The following is a 27,353-nucleotide window of genomic DNA, read 5'->3' on the forward strand; positions in this document are numbered from 1 at the left end:
GAACAGTGCTCGGCACATAGTAAGTGCTTAACAAATACCAACATTATTATTCTGGTACCTAACTGCCTGGGACCTTGTCCCCCCACTCTCTAGTCTGTAAGCTCCTTGTGGGGAGGGATCATAACTACCTCTCCTATTATACTGTACTCTCTCAAGTTCTCAAGACAGTGTTCCATGTGCAAAGCAATTGTTCAGTAAATACAGTCAATTTGAATCTAATCACCTCTCGCCTCTGGGACCCCTCCACCTGTCCAGAACTGAAATTCTCCTCCAGACTAAATTTACTGTGGGCAGAGAACATGTCTACCAACTCTACTGCATTGTACTCTCCCAAGTGCTTAGTATAGGGCTTTGCACACAGTAAGTACTCAATACCATTGATTCACTGATTCTCCTCTTCTCTCCGGAAACCCAACCCTCCTCCTCCTCATTTCCTCCTCTCTGCTGGTGTTGCAGATAATTATCATATTTGTGAAGCACTTACTATGCACCAGGCACTCTACTAAGTGCTGCGGTGGATAAAAGCAAATCAGGTTGGACACCGTCCCTGTCCTACATGGGACTCACAGTCTCAAATCACCATTTTACAGCTGAGGTAACTGAGGCACAGAGAAGAGAAGGGACTTGCTCAAAGTCACACAGAAGACAAGTGGCAGAGCTGGGCAGATCTTGCCAGGACTCTAGCGCCCATCTGCCTACACCACTTGCAATCAGTCTATGCTTGCAGTCAGTCAGTCAATTGCATTTGAGTGATTATTGCATGCAGAGCACTGTACTAAGTGCTGAGGAGAGTGGAGAAGCAGCGTGGCTCAGTGGAAAGAGTACGGGCTTTGGAGTCAGGGCTCATGAGTTCGAATCCCAGCTCTGCCACTTGTCGGCTGTGTGACTGTGGGCAAGTCACTTAACTTCTCTGTGCCTCAGTTCCCTCATCTGTAAAATGGGGATTAAGACTATGAACCCCACGTGGGACAACCTGATTCCCCTGTGTCTACCCCAGCGCTTAGAACAGTGCTCGGCACATAGTAAGCGCTTAACAAATACCAACATTATTATTAACAATAAACAGACACTTCACCACCCACAGCGAGCTTACAGTCCAACCTATTGCTAACTGCCGACTTTTCCTCAAAACCATTTCAAACACACCCTACCCTCCCTAAGCACTTTACCACCAAGGAAGAGTCAGGAAGGGGCAAGGTAAAGACTTGGGAGCCTAAGTCAACTCAAAGAAGTAAGGGACAACTCAACCTCAAACAAGACAGCTCTATTCTCTCTCTTTCTGGGAATTCAGCAGTCAGAGCCACTGGGTCCAGGATTATATTATTCGAACTCAACAATGGGCAACTGCATATTTACTCGTTTCTCATTACATTATCAATAGAGTGTAGAACTACAGTACAAGTTCAGGCTAGTCTCTCAATCCAACATGCCAAGCTATTAATGCTCGGTGCTTTATAGCTTTGAAAGGTAGCCTGCTCCATCTACTGGCAGACTCAGCCTCCTCCAGTTCAGCTTATTTGGCTCTCAAAAAAAGCAATCACATTTATTGAGGACCAAACTAAGCACTTGGGAGAATACAATATAACAGACACATTCCCTGCCCACAAGGAGATTACAGCATAGAGATGCATGTGTCATGTGTCATGTGTCAGGGGGCTGAGGATGGGGTGAATAAAGGGTGCAAATCCAAGTGCAAAGGTGATTCAGAAGGGACTGGGAGAATAGGAAATGAGGGCTTAGTTGGGGAAGGCTTCTCAGATAAATTGTAGTTTTAATAAGGCTTTGAAGGTAGGGAGACGAGAGGTCAGCAGTGAGAGAGATGAGATTGAGGTACAGTGAGTTAGATTGGCATCATGGTAGCAAAGTGTGCAGACCGAGCTGTAGTAGGAAGTCAGGTAGTTGGGGTAGGAAGGGGCAAGGTGATTAAGTGTTTTAAAGCCATTCGTAAGGAGTCTGCTTGATACGGAGGTGGATGGACAACCATTGAAGATTATTTAGTGGGGAAACATGGACTGAATGTTTGTGCAGAAAAGTGTTCCAGGAAGCAAAGCAAAGCAAAGTATGGCTTGGAATAGTGAGATTCAGGAGGCAGGGAGGTCAACAAGGAAGCTGAGGCAGTAGTCAAAGTGGGATAGGATAATGCTTGGACAGGCATAGCAGCAGTTCAGATGGAAAAGAGGAGAGGGCAGTTTTAGCAATGTGGGGAAGATTGAACCAAAAGGATTTGGTGACAGATTGAATATGTGTTCTGAAAGAAACATGAGTTGAGGATAATGCCAAGGTTATGGGCTTGTGAGACAGGGAGAATGGTGGTGCTGTGTACAATGATGGGAAAGTCAGGGAGAGGACAAGGTTTGTATGGGAAGACACGGAGATCTATTTTAGACACGTTAAGTTTGAGGTGTTGGCAGGACATCCAAGTTGAGATGTCCTGAAGGCAGGAGGAAATATGTGACTGCAGAGAAAAATAGAGCTCAGGGCTAGAGTTGGAGATTTGGGAATCATCTGCAGAGATGGTATTTGAGAAGCCGTTAGAGTGAATGAGTTATCCAAGGGATTAGCTGTAGATAGAAAATTGAAAGGGACCCAGAACTGAATCTTGAGGAATTCCCACAGGTAAGGAGGGGGAGGCAGAAGGGAAGCCAACAAAAGACAAAGGTAGCAGCCAGAGAGTGGATGTGTCAGTGTAGCCAAGACTGTAAAATGTTTCTACTAAAATGGGATGGTTCACAGTGATATAGGCACCTGAGTGCCTGAGGAGGATTAGGATGGAGTTTAGAGACTACTGAATTTGACAAGCAGGAGATAATAATAATAACGATGTTGATATTTGTTAAGCACTTATGTGCCAAGCACTGTTCTAAGCACAGGGTAAATACAAGGTAATCAGGTTGTCCCACGTAGGGCTCAGTCTTCATCCCCATTTTACAGATGAGGTTACTGAGACACAGAGAAGTTGACTTGCCCTAGGTCACATAGCTGACAAGTGGCTGAGCCAGGATTAGAACCCATGACCTCTGACTCCCAAGCCCCTGTTCTTTCCACTGAGCCATGCTGTTTCTCATTAGTGATCATTGGGGGCCTTGGAGTGGGCAGTTTCTGTGGAGTGAAGGGAGTGGACTAGAGTAGACGCTGCCCCCTGAGGACTCACAGATTCAGGAGGGCCCAGAGTCAGAGGCCCTGCCTGCCAGAGGGCCCAGAGCTTCAGATAGACCACAGACTCAGTGGCCATGCCGGCCAGAGGCCTAACACCTTGGGACAGACACAGGCTCAGTAGCCCTGCCCATTTAAGGGCTCAGAGCTTTGGGCAGACCAGACTCAATGGTCCCGGCCACCAAATGGCTCAGAGTTTCAGACAGGCGCTAATAATAATAATAGTTATGGTATTTGTTAAGCACTTACTATGTGCCAGGCACCATTTTAAGTGCCGGGGTAGTTACAAGGTAGTCAGCTTGTCCCACGTGGGGCTCACAGTCTTAATCCCCATTTTACAGGTTAGGTAACTGAGGCCCAGAAAAGTAAATTGACTTGCCCAAAGTCACACAGCAGATAGGTGGCAGAGCTGGGATTAGGACCCATGACCTTCTGACGCCCAGGACCGTGCTCCATCCACTACACCAAGATTCAGCGGCCCTGGCCACCAAATGGCTCACAGCTTCAGGAAGACCCAGACTCAGTGGCCCTATCTATTGGAGGGCTCACTGCTTCAGGTGAACCCCAACTCAGCGGCCCTGCCTGCCAGAGAGCTCCCTGCTTAGGACAGACCGACAATCAGTGGGTCTGCATACCAGAGGGCTCACACCTTCATTAAGGCCCTTGTGTATTGGATGTGCACTCAGAGGAATTGATGGATTACATTAAATCAGAGTCAGGGGATTGAACAGAACTTCCATTGGAGGTGCGCATATGGCCAACAGGAAGGAAACTGATGGTCTCTCCTTTCATTGGGGGAGGTTTGGGGTTCGTATCCACAGTGTTCTGCTCACACTAAATGCTCAGTAGATGGCACTGATTGCTTAACTTGTTCACTGCGGTAGGCTGAACTCTCCACTCTGCCCACACAGTGCTCAGTAGATGCCATTGGCATTGATTTGTTTGCTCACTAGAGCAGTCTGGACTATCACCTCTGCCTCAGTCCCTGGCAGAGGCTATCACCAAGTCCTAGAGGTAGAAGGAGTAAATCGATAAAAGAATAGAACTTGATCAACAGCACCCACCTTGGATGGAGTGCAGGAAGGCAGAAACTGACGAGAAAGGAGTACTAGCCAGGAGGGAGTCTTTTCTCTGTGACCCCACCTGACCAAGCCGCATGGTAAGGTTTCCACGGCACAGTTAAACAGTATTCTCAGTATGTTTTATGACCCACAAAAGTATCTGTATGACAGGGCATCTTCAGACCACATAAGCTCGTTCATTTATTCAATTATATTTATTGAGCCTCGTTGAGGGCAGGGAATATGTCTACCAACTCCATTACATTGTACTCTACCAAGTGCTTAGTACAGTGCTCTGCACACAGTAAGTGCTCAATAAATGGGATTAATCGATCAGTCGAACTACACCCTCATCCATTAATGCAACATGAGGCTCTATGGGAATAAGCTTAGAAATTAAATTAGGACTAGGGACCGAGCCCCACACCAGGCCCTTGAACAGGGGTAAGAAATATGCCTCCTGCCCTCAGTGAGCAACTAGTCTGATGGGGGTAATTAGTATTCATTCATTCAATAGTATTTATTGAGCGCTTACTATGTGCAGAGCACTGTACTAAGCGCTTGGGATGAACAAGTCGGCAACAGATAGAGACAGTCCCTGCCATCTGACGGGCTTACAGTCCAATCGGGGGAGACGGACAGACAAGAACAATGGCACTAAACAGCGTCAAGGGGAAGAACATCTCATAAAAACAATGGCAACTAAATAGAATCGAGGCGATGTACAATTCATTAACAAAATAAATAGGGTAATGAAAATATATACAGTTGAGCGGACGAGTACAGTGCTGTGGGGATGGGAAGGGAGAGGTGGAGGAGCAGAGGGAAAAGGGGAAAAAGAGGGTTTAGCTGCGGAGAGGTAAAGGGGGGATGGCAGAGGGAGTAGAGGGAGAAGAGGAGCTCAGTCTCACCTCTTGGAGGAGGTGAGTTTTAAGTAGGGTTTGGAAGAGGGAAAGAGAATCAGTTTGGCGGAGGTGAGGAGGGAGGGCATTCCAGGACCGCGGGAGGACGTGACGCAGGGGTCGACGGCGGGATAGGCGAGACCGAGGGACGGTGACGAGGTGGGCGGCAGAGGAGCGGAGCGTGCGGTAGAAAGAGAGAAGGGAGGAGAGGTAGGAAGGGGCAAGGTGATGGAGAGCCTTGAAGCCTAGAGTGAGGAGTTTTTGTTTGGAGCGGAGGTCGATAGGCAACCACTGGAGTTGTTTAAGAAGGGGAGTGACATGCCCAGATCGTTTCTGCAGGAAGATGAGCCGGGCAGCGGAGTGAAGAATAGACCGGAGCGGGGCGAGAGAGGAGGAAGGGAGGTCAGAGAGAAGGCTGACACAGTAGTCTAGCCGGGATATAACGAGAGCCTGTAACAGTAAGGTAGCAGACATGGGGAGAGCTGAAAGGAGCAACCTGGATTCAGTCCCGACACATGCACATTTGAGTTATTAAAATTGGAAGACATGCTTGATGGAACTGGACCTGACAGGTCCAGTCACACACACATGTACACCAACCACTGGGTGACCAGCTCTATTCTTGTTTTTGTTTCACTTTCTCATGAGTATGGTGAAGCACACTAGTCCTTAGATGGTAGTGCCTTACTCAGACCTGTCTTGCCTGAGTAGCAGAAAAGCAGCGTGGCTCAGTGGAAAGAGCACGGGCTTTGAAGTCAGGGCTCATGAGTTCGAATCCCAGGTCTGCCACTTGTTGGCTGTGTGACTGTGGGCAAGTCACTAACTTCTCTGTGCCTCAGTTTCCTCATCTGTAAAATGGGGATTAAGACTGTGAGCCCCACGTGGGACAACCTGATTCCCCTATGTCTACCCCAGCGCTTAGAACAGTGCTCAGCATATAGTAAGTGCTTAACAAATACCAACATTATTATTATTGTTATCTTGCCAGTTAAATCCTTTTTCAGATGGGTTTCAGTACCACCTGACAACTTTAAAGACACTTTTACACAAATATTTTCATTCATTCAATCGTATTTATTCATTCAACCTTATTTATTGAGCACTTACTGTGGGCAGAGCACTGTACTAAGCGCTTGGAAAGTACATTTTCACAGTCAGACACAGGCAAAGAGTGACTATGCAGACCACCTCAGAGACCGACATGCTCCCAAGTGAGGCGCCCATGCAACCTTTCAGCTGGCATACAAACCCCAAGTCCAGGGGTTGCCCAGAAACCAAGCCCTCAATCCATCTTGTCAACTGTGTCCTTGGGCAAGTCACTTTACTTCTCTGTGCTTCAGTTACCTCATCTGTAAAATGGGGATGAAGACTGTGAGCCCTGTGTGGGACAACCTGATTACCTTGTATCTACCCCAGATCTTAGAACAGTACTTGGCACATAGAAAATGCTTAAATATCATTAAAAATAATGATAATGTTGGTATTTGTTAAGCACTTACTAAGGCACTGTTCTAAGCCATTGGGTAGATACAATGTACCCAATGTATCCAACAAATGTACAATGTTGGACACAGTCACTATCACTCATGATACAATCTTAATCTCCATTTTACAGATGAGGTAAATAAAGCAACTTTACTTTAGCCCCATGTCTGCTGTGTGATCTAGGGTAAGTAAAAGAAGTCAAGTTACTTACCCTAGATCACACAGCAGACATGGGGCTAAAGTTGGATTACAATCCACACCCTGCTCTATCCACTTGGCCATGTGGCCATCAGGGGAACTCTGTACTAAACACTTGTGAGAGTATAGTATAACAGAGTTGGTAGTCACACATTCCCAGCCCACAAGAAGTTAACACTCTAGAATACAGTGTGAATAGCCTGACTCAACCCCCTCTTTCCAAGGCCAAGCCCAGATCGGCAATCATCACTAATCCCTACAGCAAGTGTCCATAGCTTTCCTCTCCCAAGGCTAACATGTTCTATCCACATTCAAATCTGGTTCAAAGGCTTCAATTATCAAGCCTCCCAGATCATTTTCCAATCAATGACATACACACCTTCCACTTCCCTTCTGTCCCCACAGCTTTATCTCTGCCGAACCCCACAGATCATTATCATCGGTACCAAAATCCAGAGTTGTCGTGGACACCATGACTCCAGCAAATATCAGGTAGCCCACAGAAAACAAGGAACAGGTAAGTCAGCATGAGCTACTGCCACCCTAAAACCCTAAACCCCAAGCTTCCAAAAGCCAAGTGCTCCCTCTTTGCCACAGCAAACAGAATAAGGCTTCTGCCCACTGCTTTATATAGGCCAGGAAGGTACCCAGAACCTTTAGAGGGTTGCTTTCATTGAGATCACCTGATGGGCCATCAGATAACTATTAAGGGAGTGGGAGATCAGAGGATCTTAGGGGAAGGGGTTGCAGGTGTGGCATGAAAAGCAATTTTCCAGGATATTGTAATAGTACTGGCCATGCCCTCTGTTCATTCATTCACTGGTATTTATTGAGCGTTTACTGTGTGCAAACCACTGTACTAAGCGCTTGGAAAGTACAATTTGGCAACGGATAGAGGCAATCCCTACCCAACAGAGGCCTCTGTTAAATGTTTCTTATGTGATGAGCACTGACCTGAGTGCTGAGGTTGATATTAAATAAGCAGCTGATCAGGAAGGTTCTCCTGCCCTCCTTTTTCCTGGTTGCCTCTAGCCTCGCTTTCTTTCTGTGGGACTGCCTTTTGCCCTTAGGCAAACTGGCTGAGACGGAGCAGGCAGCTCTAGACTGTGAGCTCTTTGTGAGCAGGGAATATATCTGTTGTATTGTACTCTCCCTAGTGCTTAGTACACAATAAGTGCTCAATAAATCCGACTGATTGACTGAATGAATGAATCAGCCTTCCCCTGCACACATCCCCCACACTCACCTGCCCGCCCAGCACTCATTCACAGTGCTATGTGTTCTCTGGTCATAGATTCATCTGTCCCCTCCTGTTTCCACTAGTTGAACATGGTGAGTGTGAGTTTGTCTCTCCCAGTAAATCCTTGAGGATAGGGACTGTGAATCCTCCTTTTATCATGAATTCCCAAGGACCTCAGTAGGCACCCAGTATGATGCTCTGCGGCCAGTACAGTGCTCTCAGTGACCACTCTCCCTTGTACCATTCTCCCCTCCAGGAAGTCCGAGGTGCCCTGAGGATGCCTGGCCTCGTGGAAATAGAGTAGGTCTGGATGACAGAGGAACTAGGTTCTAATGTTGGCTCTGCCAGTTCTTTGTTGTGCAACCTTGGGCAAGTTGCTTCACTTCTCTGTTCCTTAGTGACCTCGTCTGTAAAATGGGGATTAAGACTGTGAGCCCCATGTGGGACAGGGATTGGGTCCAACCTAATTAACTGTAAGTTCGTTGTGGGCAGGAAATGTGTCTGTTTACTGTTCTGTAGTACTCTCCCAAGTGCTTAGTACAGTGCTCTGCACACAGTAAATGCTCAATAGATATGAATGAAAAAATGAATGAATGATCTTGTACCTACCCTAGCACTTCAAACTGTGCTCAACCCATAGTAAACGCTTAACAAATACCATTATTATCATTGTTATTATTGTTATTAAGGAAACTCCCAGTGACACTAAGCCTACCTTCTGTCCGCCCCCCATCACAGAGTCCCTATTTAATAATAATAATAATAATGTTGGTATTTGTTAAGCACTTACTATGTGCCGAGCACTGTTCTAAGTGCTGGGGTAGACACGGGGGAATCAGGTTGTCCCATGTGGGGCTCACAGTCTTAATCCCCATTTTACAGATGAGGTAACTGAGACACAGAGAAGTTAAGTGACTCACCCAGAGTCACATAGCTGAAAAGTGGCAGAGCTGAGATTAGAACCCACAATCTCTGACTCCCAAGCCCGTGCTTTTTCCACTAAGCCACCCTGTTTCCCATAATTGCTGTGGGGGGGGTTGGTGAATACCAAGTGCGGAAAGGTTACAGATCTAATTGCACAGATGATGCAGAAAGGAGAGGAAGTAGAGGAAAGATGGCTTAACTGGGGAAGGCCTCTTGGAGGAGATGTGACCTTATGGAGGTCACAGTGAGGTAAATGACAAGTACATAGCTGCTAAAGGGGTAGAGAGCCAAGTGCACAGTTGATGAAGAGAAGAGGGCTTAGAAGGGAAATGAAGGCTTAGGGTAGATAGACCCCTAAGAGAAGATATAATTTTAAAAGGGCTTTGAAGGTGTGGAGAGTAGTTGGCTAGGAAGGGGAAGTAAGTTCCAGGCCAGATAGAGGATGAGGGCAAAGAGTTGCCAGTGAGGTAGACAAGATCGAGGTCTAGAGAGTAGGTTGGCATTAGAGTAGAGTGGGTGGATTGAGCTGTAGAAAGAGATCGATGAGGTGAGGTAGGAGGACAAGAGCTGAATAAATAGAGGGGGAGGGAGGAGAACGCCCAATAAATAGAAAGGATATGCAATCCAAAATTTTCCTTCCCTTTCCTGCAGATGTCCTGCTGCACCAGTTCCTCTGGTCTATTCTCAGACTCATTCGGGGGTTATTATTATTATTGTTGTTATTTTTTTGTTAAGTGATTACCACATTAAGCACTGTTCTAAGTTCTGGGGAAGATACATAATAATCACATTGGACAGAGTCCCTGTTGCAGATGAGGAAATAGGTCTAAACAAGTTAAATTCTTGGTCAAGATCGCCTAGCAGGCAAGTGGTGGAGCCGGGATTATTCATTCATTCAGTCGTATTTATTGAGCGCTTATTGTGTGCAGAGCACTGCACTAAGTGCTTGGAAAGTACAATTCGGCAACAGACAGACAATTCCTACCCAACAATGGACTCACAGTCTAGAAGGGGGAGACAGACGGCAAAACAAAACAAGTAGACAGGCATCAATAGCATCTGGGATTAGAACCCAGGTCTTCTGACTCCCAGATCCAAGCCCTTTCCCCTAGGCTGCAACCCAAGTTTCAGCCCCTTCCCACCTCCTCCACTTTCCCCAACCCTCCGGTCCTTCTCTCAGGATTTTCCCTCACGCTGGGGAGAAACCACAGTCTATCTACACTAGGGTTTCCTCAGGTCTGAGCTGGGATCATTGCTTCTTGAGGACCCCAGACTCCAGACCCCCAACCTGGGGAAACTTTGCTCCTTCATCCCATCCCGACAATCTTTTGGTTTAACTAAAAATGGCAGAGGGGCTTTGTCTCCTCAGTGAACTGGCACTCCTCCCTTTTAAGGAAAAAAAATTCAATCTTATTTATTAAATGCTTACTATGTGTCAAACATGGTTCTAAATGCTCGGGTAGATGCCACGGCCTGTTGGATAGAGCATAGCCCTGGAAATCAGAAGGACCTGTGTTCTAATCCTGGTTCTGCCATTAGTGTGGACAAGTCACTTCACTTCTCTGGGCCTCAGTTACCTCATCTATAAAATGGGGATTAAGGCTGTGAGCCCATGTGGGACATGGACTTTGTCGAACCTGATTAAGCTTGTATCTATCCCAGTGATTAGTACCACTTCTCTGGATCTCTGACACCTCATCTGTAAAATGGGGATTAAGACTGTGCACCCCATATGGGACATGGACTGTGTCCAACCTGATTAAATTTGTGTCTACCCCAGTGCTTAGTACAGTGCCTGGCATATAGTAAGCATTTAACAAATACCATAATAAAAAAAAAAATCATGCTGGACAAAGTCCCTATCCCACATGGGTCTCACAGTCTAAGTAGGAGGGAGAACAGGTTTTGAATACCCATTTTGCAGTTAAGGAAACTGAAGAACAGAAAAATTGAGTAATTTGCCCAAGACTGTATAGCAGGCAGGTGATGGATCCGGGATTATAATCCAGGTGGTCCTCTAGCTCCCAGGCCCAGTTTTATTCCCTAGGCCATGCTGCTTCCCAATCTTTTTCCCAATCCTTCCTTGTGCTACCAGGTTCTAAGCACCCAGGATTGAAACCAATTAGCTTTCCCTCTGGAAGGAATCCTCGATTGAGTTTCTACTTACTTTAGCAACTTCTGAGGTTTCACTTCCTCCAACCACTTCTTTGTGCCAGGTTAGCTTGAATGAATGTCACAGTTTTACATTGGATGTATCCATTTTCTCCAGACTGTAGGCTGTAAGTTCCAGACCTGTAGTTAGTCCATCAGTCAGTCAGTAAATTAACAAATGTGTGCCCAGCACTATACTAAGCAACTGGGAGAGTACAATACAACAGAAAACTAACACATTCCCTGCCCAAAATGAGTTTACAGTGTAGAAGGGGAGACAGAAATTAATATAAATAAATTACAGAGATGTACATAAGTGCTGTAGACTGTAAGATCCCCTCTAGACTACAACCTCCTAGTAGGCATGGAACATGACTATCAACTGTACTGTATTTTTTTCCCCCAAATGTGAGTCCAGTGCTGGGCACACTAAGCACTTTGTAAATACAATCAATTGATTGACTGATTGATTTCTCCTAATAATAATAATAATCATGGTATTTGTTAAGCACTTACTTTGTGCCAAGCACTGTTCTAAGCACTGGGTGAGATATAGGGTAATCAGGTTTTCTCACATGGAGCTCACAGTCTTAATCCCCATTTTACAGATGAGGTAACTGAGACATAGAGAAGTTAAATAACTTGCACAAAGTCACACAGCTGACAAGTGGCAGGGTAGGGATTAGAACCCACGACCTCTGACTCCCAAGCTCGTGCTTTTTCCACTGAACCACGCTCCTACACATCTGTATTCTCCAATCTTCACAAAATGTTCAAGGAGAGCAACTTTTTCTCTCCCGATTCCTACCCTGGCTGGTACGTTTGCTTCAGTGGTCTTCCGACAGCCCATCGTTTTATGGTGATGTGGCCTCACTGTGTCTCTAATCGTGTTTTTTCTGCCCTCCAGGAACATGTGTTCCTTTTCTAATCCCCCCCAAGGCAGCTCTAGAATCCTGCTGCCCCGCAATCTCCTCACAGGTCCCACCCAGCAGAGCTGCATTCTAGCAAACACTGTCCTGGGGCTGGTCAAAGGATCAAGTCCCAGCACTTGGTGTTCCAAATTCATCCTGCCATTGGGCATTGGATGTGGTTCGTGAACAAACACTGGTAACAGTAGCATCCTGTAGTGGTCTTCTATAGTGGTCCATAATAATAATTATAATAATTATGGTATTTGTTAAGCGCTTATGATGTGTCAGGCACTGTACTAAACACAAGAATGGATATAAACAAATCAGGTTGGGCACGGTCCCTGTCCCATGTGGGGCTCACAATATCAATCCCCATTTTACCGATGAGGTAACTGAGTCACAGAGAAGTAAAGTGACTTGCCCAAGGTCACACAGCAGAAAAATGGTGGAGCAGGGATTAGAACCTATTGCCATCTGACTTCCAACCCCAGTGCTCTATCCTGATTAGGAGAGGGGCTTTTTAGATTCCAAAACAGAGTCCAGAGAACAGGAGGTGAAGGAACAGCTCCTAGGAAACATTTTTTTCCTGAGCAATATTTTAAATGGCACTGGGTGACAGCAGATGGTATATTCTGCTCTAGAATCATAATTGTAGTTTTGGTTAAACTCCTACTCTGTGCTAAGCACGGTAAGAAGTTCTGGAATAGATACAAGATAATCAGATCAGACATCCCTGTCTCACATAGAGCTCTCATTCTAAGAATTCAGGTCTTTCTGACTCCCAGGCTGATGCTCCATCCACTAGACATTTCAGGTCACTCTGGATGGAAGATGAGCAACTCATTCACCCTCAATTCTTCAATAGGGGACAGGCGAGCCTGCCATGTCTCCAGGGCAGAACTCTCTGGAGACAGTCATGTCTGACCCTTCTCCTCTCCTGCCAACTTGGACATTTTTTTATGGTATTTTTTCAGTGCTTACTAGGTGCCAGGCTGGGGTAGATAGAAACTAATTGGCTTGAACGTAGTCCCTGTCCCACAGAGAGATCACAGTCTCAATCCTCAGTTTGCAGATGAGATAAATGAGGAACAGAGAAGTGATTTGCCCAAGGCTACATAGCAGACAAGTGGCAGAGATGGGATTAAAACCCAGGTCTTTCTGACTCCCAGGCCCATACTCTAGCCACTAGGCCATGCCCTCTCTCAGCTCCAGAGCACTTATGTATATATCTGTAATGTATTCATATTAATGCCTGTATGCCCCTCTAGACCATAAACTCCTTGTGGGCAGGGAACATGTCTACCAGCTCTGTTATATTGTACTCTCTAAAGTGCTTAGTACAGTACTCTGCACACAGAAAGCTCTCAATAAACATGATCGATTGATTGATTATGCTGGGATGATGCATCCTGGCGTGCAATGCCAGTAGAACACTTAATAAACAGGATCTGCCATAAGTCACCATTCTGGATCATTTTTCTACAAAAATGATCAGGACATGTCACCCCACTCCTCAAAAAACTCTAGTGGTTGCCCATCCATCTCTGCATCAGACAAAAACTCCTGACCATTGGCTTTAAAACACTCTATCACGTTGCCTCCTCCTCCTCACCTCACGTCCCTCCTTCTATAACCCAGCCTGCTCATTTCAATCCTCTACTGCTAGCCTTCTCACTGTACCTCAGTCTTGCCTATCTTACCACTGATCCCTCATCCACATCCTGCCTCTGGCCTGGAATGCCCTCCCTCCTCAAATCTGACAATTACTCTCTCCCCCTTCAAAGCCTTATTGACGGCACATCTCCTCCAAGAGATTTCTGCAGACTAAGCCCCACATTTCCTCTTCTCCCATTCCCTTCTGAGTTGCCCTGACTTGCTCCCTTTTCTCTTCCCCCCCAATCCAGCCCCACTGCACTTATGTACATAGCTGTAATTTCATTTATTTGTATTGATGTCTGTCTCTCCCCCCCTAGTCTGTAAGCTAATTGTGGGCAGGGAATGTGTCTGTTTCTCATTGTTTTGTACTCTCCCGAGCTCTCAATACAGTGCTCTGCACACAGTAAGTGCTCAGTGATATGACTGAATGAACGAATGGATGAATGGAGTGTGGTCCTGTCAGCCTTTGTTATGTAGGGAGACGGTTCTGTAACCTGAATGGCCTAAGTTAACAGTATCACAGATTACTGTATTTTCACAGTGTGAGAGACAAGAGACTGTATAGCAAAGATATAGGTGCTATCTCACATTCGGGGCCATCGTCTGGAAACCAAAGAGCAACTCCACTACATTCTTCAAGAGGCAGTCCAGAATATCTCAGACTAGAATCCAGCAGGAAAGAAAAAGTAGTGAGATAGCCCAGCTGTTTCCATTCAATCATCAATCAATCAGTGGTATTTCCTGACTGCTTACTGAATGCAGAGCTCGGTACTGAGCACTTGCGAAAGTACAGTACAGCAGAGTTGGTAGATATATTATTTAGCCTCAGCGAGCTAATAGTCCAGAGAGCTTACAGTATAAAGACTGTAATCACTCTGTCCCCTCTCTTTTTAAAGAAGGGTCCTGGGGGGGGGGGGGGCGTGTAGGGAAGAGAAGGAGAAGCTTTGGGTGGCTCTGGATTTTGGAATGCTTTGCTGTTAGTCTCTTCTTTTGAAAATGAGGCGAAATGGGCCCGGTGGAAGAGGCCAGGGACTCCTCTGAGAGGAGGAACCTCTTGGTCAAAGGAGATTACAGCAGCCCTGCCTCTCGTGCCCTCTCCTGATCTCGCAATTTGTTCAAGGTCCTCCCACTCACACAGGGCCTTGAAATCGATCGGTCCACGTGAACATGGGCAGGCTGACGTTTGGTCCAGTGCGGTCATCAATCAATCAATTGTATTTATTGAGTGCTTACTGTGTGCAGAGCATGGAACTAGGCACTTGGGAGAGTACAATATAACAGAGATGGTAGACACATTCCTTGCCCACAGTGAGTTTACACCCCTAAAGAAGAATACCTGTGAAGCTTTCCCAAGTGCTCAAGGAGAGTGGTGTTGTCGACCAGATGACTGGCCAGGAAACATTTAGGGTCCTGGGATGTGGATTTTGAAGAAATGGGGTTTTGCTTGAACTGCCCAGCTAATCCACTCAGCCCTATGCTTCTCTCACTGAGGAAACCCACTCAGAGAACATGGATAAATTGGTTTATGTTCCTGGAAATTAGGGTTCCATCCTCCAAAATGGAAGACTAAGACTAGCAAGGACGAGGCCATAGAGCCAGGTAAAACCCATACCTTTGCCGGGGTTCCTTTTCCAGACCTGGAGTGCTCTGTTTTTCTGGTTAATCATTATCTGAGGGGGAGGGAAGGGCCCTTCTTTCACAACACTCCAGAGGAGAATAAATAGCAGAATAAAGTGAAGCTGCAGCCCTTAGAACTCTGCAAACTCTCCTTGGTCGACTTGTAAGTAATCAACACCTCTGAAATTCTTGCATTTGGCCCATTGGAGTGATGCCTTGTGTGTTTCTAATGAAATGATTTCAGACACAAATGGATGATGGGTGCTCGTGATAGAGGATGGATCGTTCATGGTTGGCATCATCTCTCTCAGTGGGGGTGCAAAACGGGTATTTTTCCATTTGGGTCTGGACCTTCTAAACCGCTGCTGACAATTAGGTGATCGGAACAAAGCTAACAGAATGTTTTCCAAATGGTCTTTTCTGGGGGTGATGCACAGCTCCAGGCTTGCATTTTGACTGCCTGTTTTCTGGGTCATCGGAGAGGCCATTCCTCAGAAGTTCTGTGATTGGATTTCCTGGGTAGCAGGCTTGGCGTCGGACCTGACTGCCAAAAGTCCTCGACATTACTCACAGTTGGCAAATAAAAAGAGTCACAGGGTCCGAAGGCGATGTGCCAAGGCTCCAGGACAGAAGAGAGAGAAAAATGGGATAGGGACTTTATTTTCAATTGATCCATAAATCAGTGGAATTTTTGGGATGCTTATTGTGTGCAGAGCACTATACTGAGAACTTAGGAGAGTACAGTATAACAGAGTTGGTAGACATGTTCCCTAATCACAGTAAATTTGCAGGCTAGAGATGGAGACAGACATTAGTATTAATGAATAAATTAAAGATATGTACATAAGTGCTGAGGGGCTGAAGGAGGGGTGAATAAAGGGTGCAAATCCATGTGCAAGGGTGGATTTTCATCCTGTGTCTGGTTCATCTTCACAGAGCCATGAGGAATACATTGTCTGCCCTCTGCCTGTGTCTGATGGTGGTCTGGCTTCAAGCTGCTGAACAGCCTCATCCCCACCGGGACCTTGGCCATGGAAGCCACAGAGATTGGCCTCCCCAGGATAGTCAGGACCCAAAAGAAGCCCTACCATACCACCAGGTGGCCACCAGCAATGGTAACTTTGCCTTCCGCCTGTACAAGCAACTGATTTCAGAAAGGCCAGACAAAAATGTCTTCCTCTCTCCACTGAGCATCTCCACCACTCTGGCCATGCTGTCTCTGGGGGCCCGTTCGGCCACCCTGACTCAAATGCTGGAGGGTCTCCATTTCAACCTCACCCAGATCTCAGAGAGGGAGATCCACGACGGCTTCCAGCACATCATCCGCACGCTCAACCTGCACAACCAGAACCTCGAAACACACCTTGGAAATTCTCTCTTTCTGGACGAACGACTGACGCCCAAGGAGGCGTTCCTGGAAGGCATCAAGGAGCTGTATGCTACCGAGGCTTTCAAGACCGACTTCCAGGATGCAGTCGGAGCAGAGAAGCAGATCAATGATCATGTGAGGAAAGAAACCCACGGAAAGATCGTCGACTTGGTCCGAGAGCTCGACAGAAACTCTGTGATGGTGCTAGTGAATTATATTTATTTCAAAGGTGAGAGATTATCATTGATGTGAATTTGACTTTCGATGAGAAGGCTCACTGGCTCATTATCAGACAGGAGAATGTAGGATTTTGTTCATCCAGGGTTAGAGAGTCATGGACTCCCGGAGAATCTCTATTATCATTGAATAAACAGACCCCACCACTTACTCCAGACTCAGGGGAAGACAAGAATCATCCCCAAAGTTTATTCCTCTTCTTATAGCACCAGACAAGCTTTTCCTATTAATATTTCAAAGATGCTTCCTTCACAGAGAGTCTGAAAATTTGGTGGGGGGAGATTAAAAAGTTTGTGGGGAGAAATTATCGGTTATAAAATATCTGGAGTTTGATTTTAGTTTTTCTTTTTGTAGTTTTTATCCAACAGTGGAGATGTTAGTAATTCATCACTTAGATCGATTTGTGATTCCAGCCTCTAATTCACCCAGGCTCAACCTAAGTCCATCTGAGAAATGAAAAGATTATGAAAAACTTTTTTATCAGAAAGAGATAAATCTGGAGATCTGGGAGAGGGTGACCCCCTAATTAAAAAACGCGATTTAGTAATAGAAATTGCGCTAGATTGGGTAAAACCCTAAAATAGGCTCAACTGCTTTGTTCTTAAGAGGACCATATGGGGGACTTGGGGACTTCTTTGTTACTTTCCAACTCATTTGAGCAGGCCTGTTTCAATCAGATCTGTCTGTTCCCAGGAATGGTTTGGTGCTCAATCCTAGATACTCCAGGGTAAGACCTGGTTAGTGACAATTAGTTAACTGCAGAGGGAGCAACGTAGTTGGGAAATGGGGTTCTGCATTCAAAGTTCACGATGCCTGGACACGGTTTCTAAGAAACCCGCTTTCTCTCCCATACAGCTAAGTGGCAGAAGCCTTTTGATGCCAAACAAACAGCAGAAGAAGACTTTTTCGTGAACGAGAAGACCGTCGTTAGTGTCCCTATGATGAAACAGAAAGATGTGTATCACTACTATTTCTATGATAAGTGGTTATCTTGTTCTGTGCTGAGAATGGATTACAAAGGAAACGCCACAGCATTTTTTATTCTTCCCGACGTAGGGAAGATGAGGGAGGTGGAGAACTCTTTGCAGCCAGGGATGCTGATGAGATGGGACAGATTCTTCAAACGAAGGTGATCATCACTTCCCTCTAGATCCCAAGATGATACTGAGTCAGGAACTGGGTCATATATATAGGATCCTAGGTTGAGGGTCAGAGCCAAACGCAAATTATACCAGGAAAAAAACAATATTGGAGTGTGTAAATTCAAGAGACATTCCAATGAAAACTACTACTACTATCAGTGACTGGGGCTTTTGTTAAGTCCTTACCTTGTGCCACGCACTGTACTACGTGCTGGGGTAGGCACAAGAGATTCAAGTCGGAAACAACTTTTCCCACACTGAGCTCACAGTCTTAGTGGGAGGGAGGTTGGATATTTAATCCATGAGGTTAATGAGGTACAGAAAAGTTAAGTGACTTGATCAAGGTCACACAGCAGGTAAGTGGTGGTGTGGGATTAGAACCCAGGCCTGGGTTCCTCCCACTGCGCCATGCTGCTAAGACACATCAACCTAGTATCAGTACAAAGCTTCAAGCAGAAACCTGACTTGGTGACTTGGTAAATGAGCCAAGAATTGTGAGTGAAGAGCTGGTGGGCTGATATAAAAGTCTGCTGACCTTAAGTGCTTTTGAATTAATCTGGCAGACGGCGACGTTGTTTCCTTGAAGCAATTCAAGAGACCAAGAGTCTGACCAGGCACTGAGAAGGAAGGGTCAAAGGAAGGGGCCTAACATGACCCTTGACCCTTCCTTTGGCTCTGCCCCTTCTTCATTCCCCTCCCTCATTCTATGGGAACAGCAGTGGGGTGGAGGGATGGAGGGACTATACTGGAATGAAGAAATTTTAATCCAAGTATCTTTCAGTTCCTATTTTTACAGAAAGCTTGAATTACATTTTCCCAAGTTTTCCATTTCTGGACAAATCAAACTAGAAAAGATCCTTCCAGAGCTGGGCCTCCAGGACTTGTTCACCGAGGAGGCTGACTTCTCCGGCATCACCGAGCAGAGCAGGCTGAGGGTTTCCAAAGTAAGTTCATTCAGTTCACTGCTTCCCTTTCAATTTCCCAAACGGGCAGTCTTGGTCCTCCTCTAGCTCCCATCACCCGTCCCATGCTCCAACATGTCATTCCACCTTTAAGTAGAATTTCCCGAGTGCTGAATTGGCATAGATTGCTGTCCTAAGCCTTGAAAAGAGTATGTCAGATACCAAACACAAGCTTCTGGCACTCAAAGAGCTGCCTCACCAGTTGGGACAGGATCTCTGAGCTGTTGAGATGGGGAAGCCTTGAAAACCTTACCTCTCTTTGTTCAACCCAGAACTGAACAGCACAGTGGAGGGGATAATAATAATAATAATGTTGGTATTTGTTAAGTGCTTAATATGTGCAGAGCACTGTTCTAAGCCCTGGGGGAGATACAGGGTAATCAGGTTGTCCCACGTGAGGCTCACAGTTAATCCCCATTTTACAGATGAGGGAACTGAGACACAGAGAAGTGAAGTGACTTGCCCACCGTCACACAGCTGACAAGTGACAGAGCTGGGAATCGAACCCATGACCTCTGACTCCGAAGCCCAGGCTCTTTCCACTGAGCTATGCTGCTTCCCCTAAGAGAAGTCCATATGCCTATGGTGGTTGCCTGTAAATGTCACTGAACTCACTACAAGGAAGTAGGCAGAGAAAGCAGAGAATGGAAATGAATACTGGGGCAGCGACCAACCCGCTAGAAGATGACCCATGACCCTCTCTTTGAAACACACCAGTTTGCAGTTGAATTTTGTAAAAATTGCCAGTGTAATCTGTGATAACCAACCTGAATCTCCTTTGTCTGGCTGAAATAGACCAGCAAACCCCACGTTTTTTCCCCAGCGCTTAGAACAGTGCTCTGCACATAGTAAGCGCTTAACAAATACCAACATTATTATTATGGCATTTGTTAAGCACTTACTGTGTTCTAGGCACTGTACTAAGCACTGGGGTAGATACAAGCTAATAATAATAATAATAATAACAAAAATGATGGTATATGTTAAGCTCTTACTATATACCAAACACTGTTCTCAGCGCTGGAATAGATGTAAGGTAATCAGGTTGTCCCATGTGGGGCTCACAGTCTTAATCCCCATTTTACAGATGAAGTAACTGAGGCACAGAGAAGTGAAGAGGCTTGTCCAAGGTCACATAGGAGACAAATGGAGGAGCTGGGATTAGAACCCATCTCCTCTGACTCCCAAGTCCGTACTCTTTCCACTAAGCCACGCTGCTCTAACCAGGTGGGACACAGTCCACATCCCACATTGGGCTCACGGTCTTAATTCCCATTTTACAGGTGAGAGAACTGAGGCACAGGGAAGTTAAGTTAATTTATTCCATCATATTTAAGGAGTACTTAACTGTGCACAGAGCACTAAACTAAGTGCTTGGGAAAGTACAATAGGATAATCGACAGACACAGTCCCTTCCCCCAGTGAGCTTAGAGCCTAGAGGAGAAGACAGATATTAATATAAATAAATTACAAATATTACATAAGTGCTGTGGGGCTGGTAGGGGGTGATGAATAAAGGGAGTAAGTCAGGGCAACACAGAAGGAAGTGGGAGAAGAGGAAAGGGGGGCTTAGTCAGGGAAGGCCTCTTGAAGGATATATGCTTTCCTTAAACCTTTGAAGTGGAGGAGGGTAATTGTCAGATTTGAGATTGCAGGGTGTTAAGTGGTATTTGCTAAGCACTTACTAAATGCTGGGTGGGTACAAGCAAATTGGATTAGAGACAGTCCCTCTACCACCTGGGGCTCACAGTCATAATCCTCATTTTACAAATGAGGTAACTGAGGCACAGAGAAATGACATGATTTGCTCAAAGCCATACAGTGGTGGAGTTTCTTGCCCCAAATCACACAGCAGACAAGCGGCAGAGCTGGGATTAGAATCTTGGTCCTTCTGACTCCCAGGCTCCTTCTCTTTCCACCAGACTATGCTGCTGCTTCTGACAGATATTACTTCTTCATCTTTCTTCTTCACTCCTTTCCTGACGTAACACCCTCCTCCACCTCATGTCCATTAAGGACATGAAAAAGCTATAAAAACTCCAGAGGAAAGCAACCTGGTTGATCAGAGGGATGGAGCAATTCCTGGGTGAGGGCAGACGAGTAGGGTTAGGACTCTTCAGTCTGAAAATTCCTTAAAGGCAGAGATCCTGTCTATCAACCATATCGTACTCTCCCATATCCTTGGTATTCCCCTCTACTTTGGGAGATGCACAGTAGATTCATTCAATCATATTTATTGAGCGCTTATTGTGTGCAGAGCACCGTACTAAGTGCTTGGAAACTACAATCCAGCAGTAATCCCTGCCCACGTCAGGCTTACAGTCTGGAAGAGGGGAGACAGACATCAAAACAAGCAAACTGGCATCAATATAAATAGAATTTTAGATATGCACCTATATACACAAGCGCTGTGGGGCGCAGAGAAGCAGGGAGAACAAAGGGAGCTAGTTGTAGCAACACGGAGAGGAGGGGGAGTTGAGGAAAAGGGGTGGCTTGGTCTGGGAAGGTCTCTTGGAGGAGGTGAGCCTTCAGTAGGGCTTTGAAGGGGGGAAGTGTGATTGGTGAATTTGAGGAGGGAGGGCATTTCAGGCCAGAAGTAGGACGTGGGCCAGGGTTTGAGGAAGGGACAGGTGAGAACGAGGCATCACTGATCAATCAATAGGAAAGACAAAGGCTGTGAAGGCGGCATATCAGAAGTCAGCCAAATCATGTTGGGGGTGGTCGGAGAGGATTTGGCATTGTTATTCACTGAAGTCCACCACTGGGGTTAGGGAACACCCCTTGATGCTTGAAGGCACAGGTTTGACGCAGACCAAAGCAAAGTCTTACCTGTTAGACAGTGAGCAGCTGAAATCCTTCATTGTCGGAAGCTCCACAAGCCAGAAATATCCAGGAGGTTCAAGAGGAGTTTAGTATCACAGACTGATGGACTTTAGTCCATCCTGAGTTGCAAGATGGAAAGCTAAGGATGTAGAGCAGTCAGATTAGGAAAGGTAGGTGTTCCGTAACTAAACAACTGAAGGCAATCATCACCTGGCTTCTCCAAGAATCTCAGAGCAGATAGAAAATCGGCCCGAGGGAAGCGGCCTGGCCTAGTGGAGAGAGCAATGGGATTGAGAGTCAGAGGGCCTGGGTTCTAATCCTGGCTTCATCACTTACCTGCTGTGTGATCTTGGGCAAGTCACTTAAATCTGTGCCTCCTTTTTCTTATCTTTAAAATTGGGATTCTGGTTTTCCTCCTACTTAGACTGTGAGCCCCATTTGGGACCTGATTATCTTGTATCTACCCCAGCACTTAGAACAGTGCTTGACATATAATAAGCACTTAACAAATACCACAACTATTATTAGCATTATTAGTATTAATAGCCATCAGTCTGACTGAGCCCTTGGGCTCCCCTCAGTGTCCGGCTCTGTTAACCTCTGGCGTTTCCTTTGTAGGGTGTCCACAAAGCCGTGCTGGATATCGGAGAGGAGGGCACCGAGGCATCAGCGGCCACCAGTTTGGGGACCGTATTCCTTTCAGCCCCTAAAATAACTCAGCCTGTTCGGTTCAACCGGCCTTTCCTGGTGGTGATCCTTTCTACAGAAACCCAAAGCCTCCTCTTTCTGGGGAAGGTCATAAACCCCAAAGACCAGTAATGTGCCCGAGGAACTCTGTGGCACACAGTGGATTGGCCAGAGATGTTGATTCAAAGATTTTCAGTAGCTTTATCCCTGGGGGTTGGTGGCAGGCTAGCAGGGTGGGGAAGAAAGGAGAGGAGGAGGGAGATAGCAGGGGGAGCTCCATGCTGCTGGAAGAGCAGCAGAAGATGAAGGAGCAGGCCTCGGTTGCTTGCTTTTCCTCCTCACCTCTGGTTTCCCCACATTCACAGTAGCGTATGATGTGGTGGGATCAGGGTGCGTCTAGACCCATTCACTTCCCTAGGGACCCAAAGCCATCCGAGCGACTCCACTTCGTGACACAGAGCCATGCCAGCCTCTGACTTGGCCTGGAGATCACGGGGGAGCCTCTTACCTGCTCTAAGCCTCAGTCCAAGGAAAATGAAGATCTTTGGTGCGCTTGGGAATCAATGGGAGAAAAGACCAATTGATTGCTGTCTTGGGGAGGCCCTTTCCTTGGATAAAATGCTCGCTAGCCTTAAGAATTCAGTGATCGCGGAGGGCTTTCATGAGTGATGCAATAAATTACCATGATGGAATAAAAGCAAGTCATCATTGAAGGTGACATACCCTGCAGGTGAGCGCCTTTTCAGGCTTTAGCTGGACTCTCAGCCTCTCTAGGTGCCACAGGAAATACTCTCACAGCCTTCAGTTGGGATGAGGGTCAGGGTCTGGTGTCCAAACCAATCATCTTGTATCTACCCCAGCAGTCAGTATAGTGCCTGGTAGATAGTAAGCACTTAACAAATATCACCACTGTTATTATTATGCCCAGCTTTGTTTTGCCCTTTGGCTAGTTCCTTTTAGTTCCCGATGGGTGCCACACCAAGGTTCTTCCAGGGTAGAAAATGAAAAGTGGGCCCCGATGGTCCAATCCTGGCACATCACGTGAGTAAAAGGAAGTTCATATGGAGGTTTTTCAGGAGCAAGAGCCTTTCCTGGCTACAAGGTTTAGTAGACCTGGAAGTTGCTTTAGCCCCGAAGAAAAAGCCAAGCCTCTCCTCCCCTCCCCACATTCACCATCAAGGAAAGACTCCTAAGTATGCTATCCTCCCTGGGATGGGAGTGGGTTGCAGGGGCTGATTGGAAAGACACAATGGAACACTGGACCTCGCCAAGGAGTCTTAAAGTAGTCCATGAATACATCAGTCTCCACTAGGAGCAGCTTCATAATTTTCAAATGTCTTGTTTCTCCTAAAACTTGGGCTTAGGGGTCTCTGGACAAGGTTCACAAAGTGTGGGGGTGAAAAGGGGATGTGGAATCTGTGGCTAGCCCATGCAGGTGGCCGAGCCAAGGGCCCACAGGTCAACTGCCTGAAGAGAAGCCCATGTATTGGGTCAGCCCGGGATGCACGGGGCTTCCTGACCCCAGAACTGCTCTGAGCTTCTCCACTTCCCCACTGAGCAGCCTCTCAGCCCACCTTATACTTCAGTGACAGTTCCCTTGACGGTTGGTCCGTGACCCACCTGCAGCTGTTTCGGCCCAGGCAACTTTAAACCTGCTGTTCTGCCCCTCAAACACTCTGGCCTCCCCCGGCCACAGTTCCTACTTCCAGAAAGCACTATCCCCATTCCTGGGGACCTGGGAAGGGAATTCAAGGCTCCGGAGCAAGGGTGAGGTCAGGGGTGACCCTGGGGAAATGTGCTATGTTTGAGTGAATTCAGGGTACTTCCACAAAAAGGAGAGGCAGGGTGACCTACTGAGTGGAGCGCCAGCCTGGGACTCAAATTCCAATCCTGCCAGATTCCAGGACTAGGATAGCCTGGGTTCTAATTTCAGCTGCCACTTTTCTACTGTGAGATCTTGAGCAAGCCATTTCACTTCTCTTTGCCTCAGTTAGCTCCTCTGTAAAATAGGGATTCTAAGACTGTGAACTCCATGGCACATAGTAAGCACATAATACCATATAAAAAAATTTAAAAGATACTTCTGACATCATTTACAGCATAATCCAGGTACATGAAACGATGTCTGGTGTTTTTTTTTTTTGAGGGTCCTCAGTGGCCATCTCACTTCCAGAGTGATGGTGTAATGATACTAATAATCATGGTAGAATTTGTTAAGCACTTACTGTGTACCAAGCACAGTAGTAAACCCTGAGGTAGATACAAGACACAGCCCATGTCCCACATGGGGTTTACAGTCTAAGTAGGAGGGAAAATCGGTATTTAAACCCCATTTTTAAAGATGAAGAAACTGAGGAAAAGAGAATTCATTCATTCAATCATATTTGTTGAGCACTTCTGTGTGCAGAACATTTCTTTTCTTTAGGTTTTTTTGGGGAAACACACTTTTGAGGTTAATTCTTCTCCTAACTCAGTTTAATCTGTAACCTAAATTTATCTTCAGTCTACCCCGAACTCTTCCCAAACCTCATCAGATCCTCCCTTTCTTCAGCTTCCCATTCTAAACACCCCCTACTCACCTGGGTCAAGGGGATGTGGTAACAGTCAGTGCAGATGATGACCCCATAAAGTGCATTGACAGCACACGGTCAATAAAAGGCTTCACAAGCAGGATTGCTGACAGTTGTAACAAATGGTTCCACAAAGAAAAACTGTCTTTATGAATGGCAATCCTTCTATTTGGCCAATTCCTTCAAGATAATCTGATAAAATGCCCAGAATCTTGCCAGCTCTAAATCAGTTAAAACTCCTCATTCATTCATTCATTCATTCATCCATCCATCCATCCATCCATCCATCCATCCATCCATCCAACTGTATTTATTGAGCACTACTATGTGCAAAGCACTGCACTAAGCACTTGAAAGAGTACAATATAACAACAGACACATTCCTGCCCACAACAAGCTCACAGTCTAGAGGGGGCAACAGACATTAAAATAAATACATAAATAAATAACAGATATATATATATGCATATGTACTGTGGGGATGGGAGGGAGGATGAATGAAGGAACAAGTAAGAGCAGGGTAGAAGGGAGTGGGAGAAGAGGAGAGGAGAGCTTAGTCAGGGAAGGCTTCTTGGAGGAGATGTGCCTTCAATAAGGCTTTAAAAGCGGGAGAGAGAAATTATTAGTCTGATATGAGGGAGGGCATTCCAGGTCAGAGGTAGGATGTGGGTGAGATGGAGAGACAGATGAGATCGAGGTACACTGAGAAGGTTAGAGACCAGGCCAGTAAGGAGGAACTGCAGCTGGGGAAGAGCAAGGTGGGCTCTTCTGGTGATTTCCGCCACCCAGTCACCTAGCCAACCAGACTTTCCTAACCTGGAGCGGGTGACTTGGGGACCCACTTCCACCCCTTCTGGGGTGGAGCTGCCTCAATTTCCCTCTTGCTCATCTTCTCTGACTCCTCGGGGGTGGTGGCTAGGGCTCATGGAAGAGAATTGCATGGCCAAAAGGTGGGGCTGGGGGGCCTGTCAGGCACAGAACAGGCAGCAGGGGCCCTCTGCACCCAGCCGAGAGTAGACAAGTGTGGCGGGGTAATGATGAAGGACACTGATTTAGGCTTTACAGAAACATTCTCTCTGTTTCTCTTTGTCTCCGTATGTCCCATTATGATCTCATTATTACCTGAAAATCAACTGGCTTTAAAAAAAAAAAAAAGAAACTCTGTGTTATTTTAAATCTTTTATGAGGAATGAGCACTGATTGAAAATCTCATGCCCCGTCACTGCCCCCCGTGCCCCTTCCCACACCCCCCCAAATATGTGTATACACACCCTTATCCTCCTGAGCTCTGGGACTGCTGCGGCCCACTGGGGCTGCAGGGCAATCAATCAATCAGTGGTATTTGTTGAGACCTTACTATGTGCAGAGCACTGTTTTAAGTGCTTGGGAGAGTAAACGCAACGGTATTAGCAGATATGTTCCCTGCCCATAATGAACTTACAGTTTAGAAAGGGAAAGGCCCCAGGCTGTATGCTGGGGCCAGAGGTCGACATCATGGCCTCCCCACCTGCCCCTCGGAGGGAACACAGGGTGCTGTTTCCAGGCTAGGACCACTGCAGGCCTGTGTTGGATTTCTGAACAGGAGAGGCCGTGGATCCCCTGACAACCAGCCTATCGGCAGGCACCTTTCTGGCTGTAGGGTTGAAGGAACCCTACAACGGGATCCAACTGAATCTTAGCCTGCCGTTGGGGAACTCTGGCCCAACGTCCGCCGAGCAGATCTGAGCTCAAGCAGAGCTGATTTCCATGGAGGTCCCTGGTGCAGAAGCCTGCTGCCACTGCATCGATCCTGTCTGTGGATACCAATCAGAGGATGCAGCCTTGAATGGCAGTTGTATCCACCAATGACCTCCAGTCCGTGGGAACCAATCAGAGGATGTGGCCTTTGACCGTCTGCTCAAGCAATCCTTTCAACTGTTGGAATACGATCAGAGGAGATTTCCCTGAGGAGCGATCATTTCTTGGTCCCTTGGACTTGACAATTGAATGAATGCTTATTAAACACTTGGAAAAATACAGTACAAAAATAAACAGTGACATTCCCTACCCACGGTGTGCTCACAATCAGGTGTGGGGGGACCTTTAGTAGGAACAGGTTTCTTGGTTAAAATCATAAAAACATCTTTACGTTGGTTGCGGTCGTAAAACCCTTAAAAATATTCCAAGGTTTGTAAATTTGGGTGGCCACCTCATGCGGGAGGAATCCTGCAGGCTCAGGATCCCAGACCAGCAGCTGTGCCTTCTGGGGCACAATACCAGCTTCCT

The 27,353-nt window shown here is 46.4% G+C and overlaps 2 protein-coding genes across 10 annotated transcripts in view; one reads left to right on the forward strand and one right to left on the reverse strand.

Annotated features, from left to right (window-relative positions):
• SERPINA12 (serpin family A member 12) overlaps positions 1 to 27,259 on the reverse strand; it is a 65,887-nt gene extending 38,628 nt beyond the window's left edge. For 4 of the 9 annotated variants that reach the window (XM_029064840.2, XM_029064832.2, XM_039911987.1 and 1 more), the window contains exons 1-2: positions 21,838 to 21,878; positions 11,131 to 11,240 (exon numbers count right to left, since the gene is read on the reverse strand). The gene's annotated coding sequence lies outside the window, so the exon portion shown is untranslated. Of the gene's footprint in view, positions 1 to 7,178; positions 7,351 to 11,130; positions 11,241 to 21,837; positions 21,879 to 26,529 lie in introns of those variants that run through there. The other 5 variants (XM_029064849.2, XM_029064877.2, XM_029064826.2 and 2 more) reach the window with 5 other exon arrangements.
• Positions 15,374 to 23,236, forward strand: LOC100089477 (kallistatin-like). Its single transcript, XM_007657079.3, has 5 exons — positions 15,374 to 15,461; positions 16,235 to 16,896; positions 17,760 to 18,033; positions 18,828 to 18,990; positions 22,450 to 23,236. Exons 2-5 carry the CDS (start codon positions 16,239 to 16,241, stop codon positions 22,648 to 22,650), a joined length of 1,296 nt encoding a protein of 431 aa, XP_007655269.1. The 5' UTR covers positions 15,374 to 15,461; positions 16,235 to 16,238; the 3' UTR covers positions 22,651 to 23,236.
• Positions 27,260 to 27,353: the final 94 nt, after the last annotated feature.

The sequence above is a fragment of the Ornithorhynchus anatinus genome, chromosome 1 (assembly GCF_004115215.2).
Source record: "Ornithorhynchus anatinus isolate Pmale09 chromosome 1, mOrnAna1.pri.v4, whole genome shotgun sequence".
NCBI classification, from domain to species: domain Eukaryota; kingdom Metazoa; phylum Chordata; class Mammalia; order Monotremata; family Ornithorhynchidae; genus Ornithorhynchus; species Ornithorhynchus anatinus.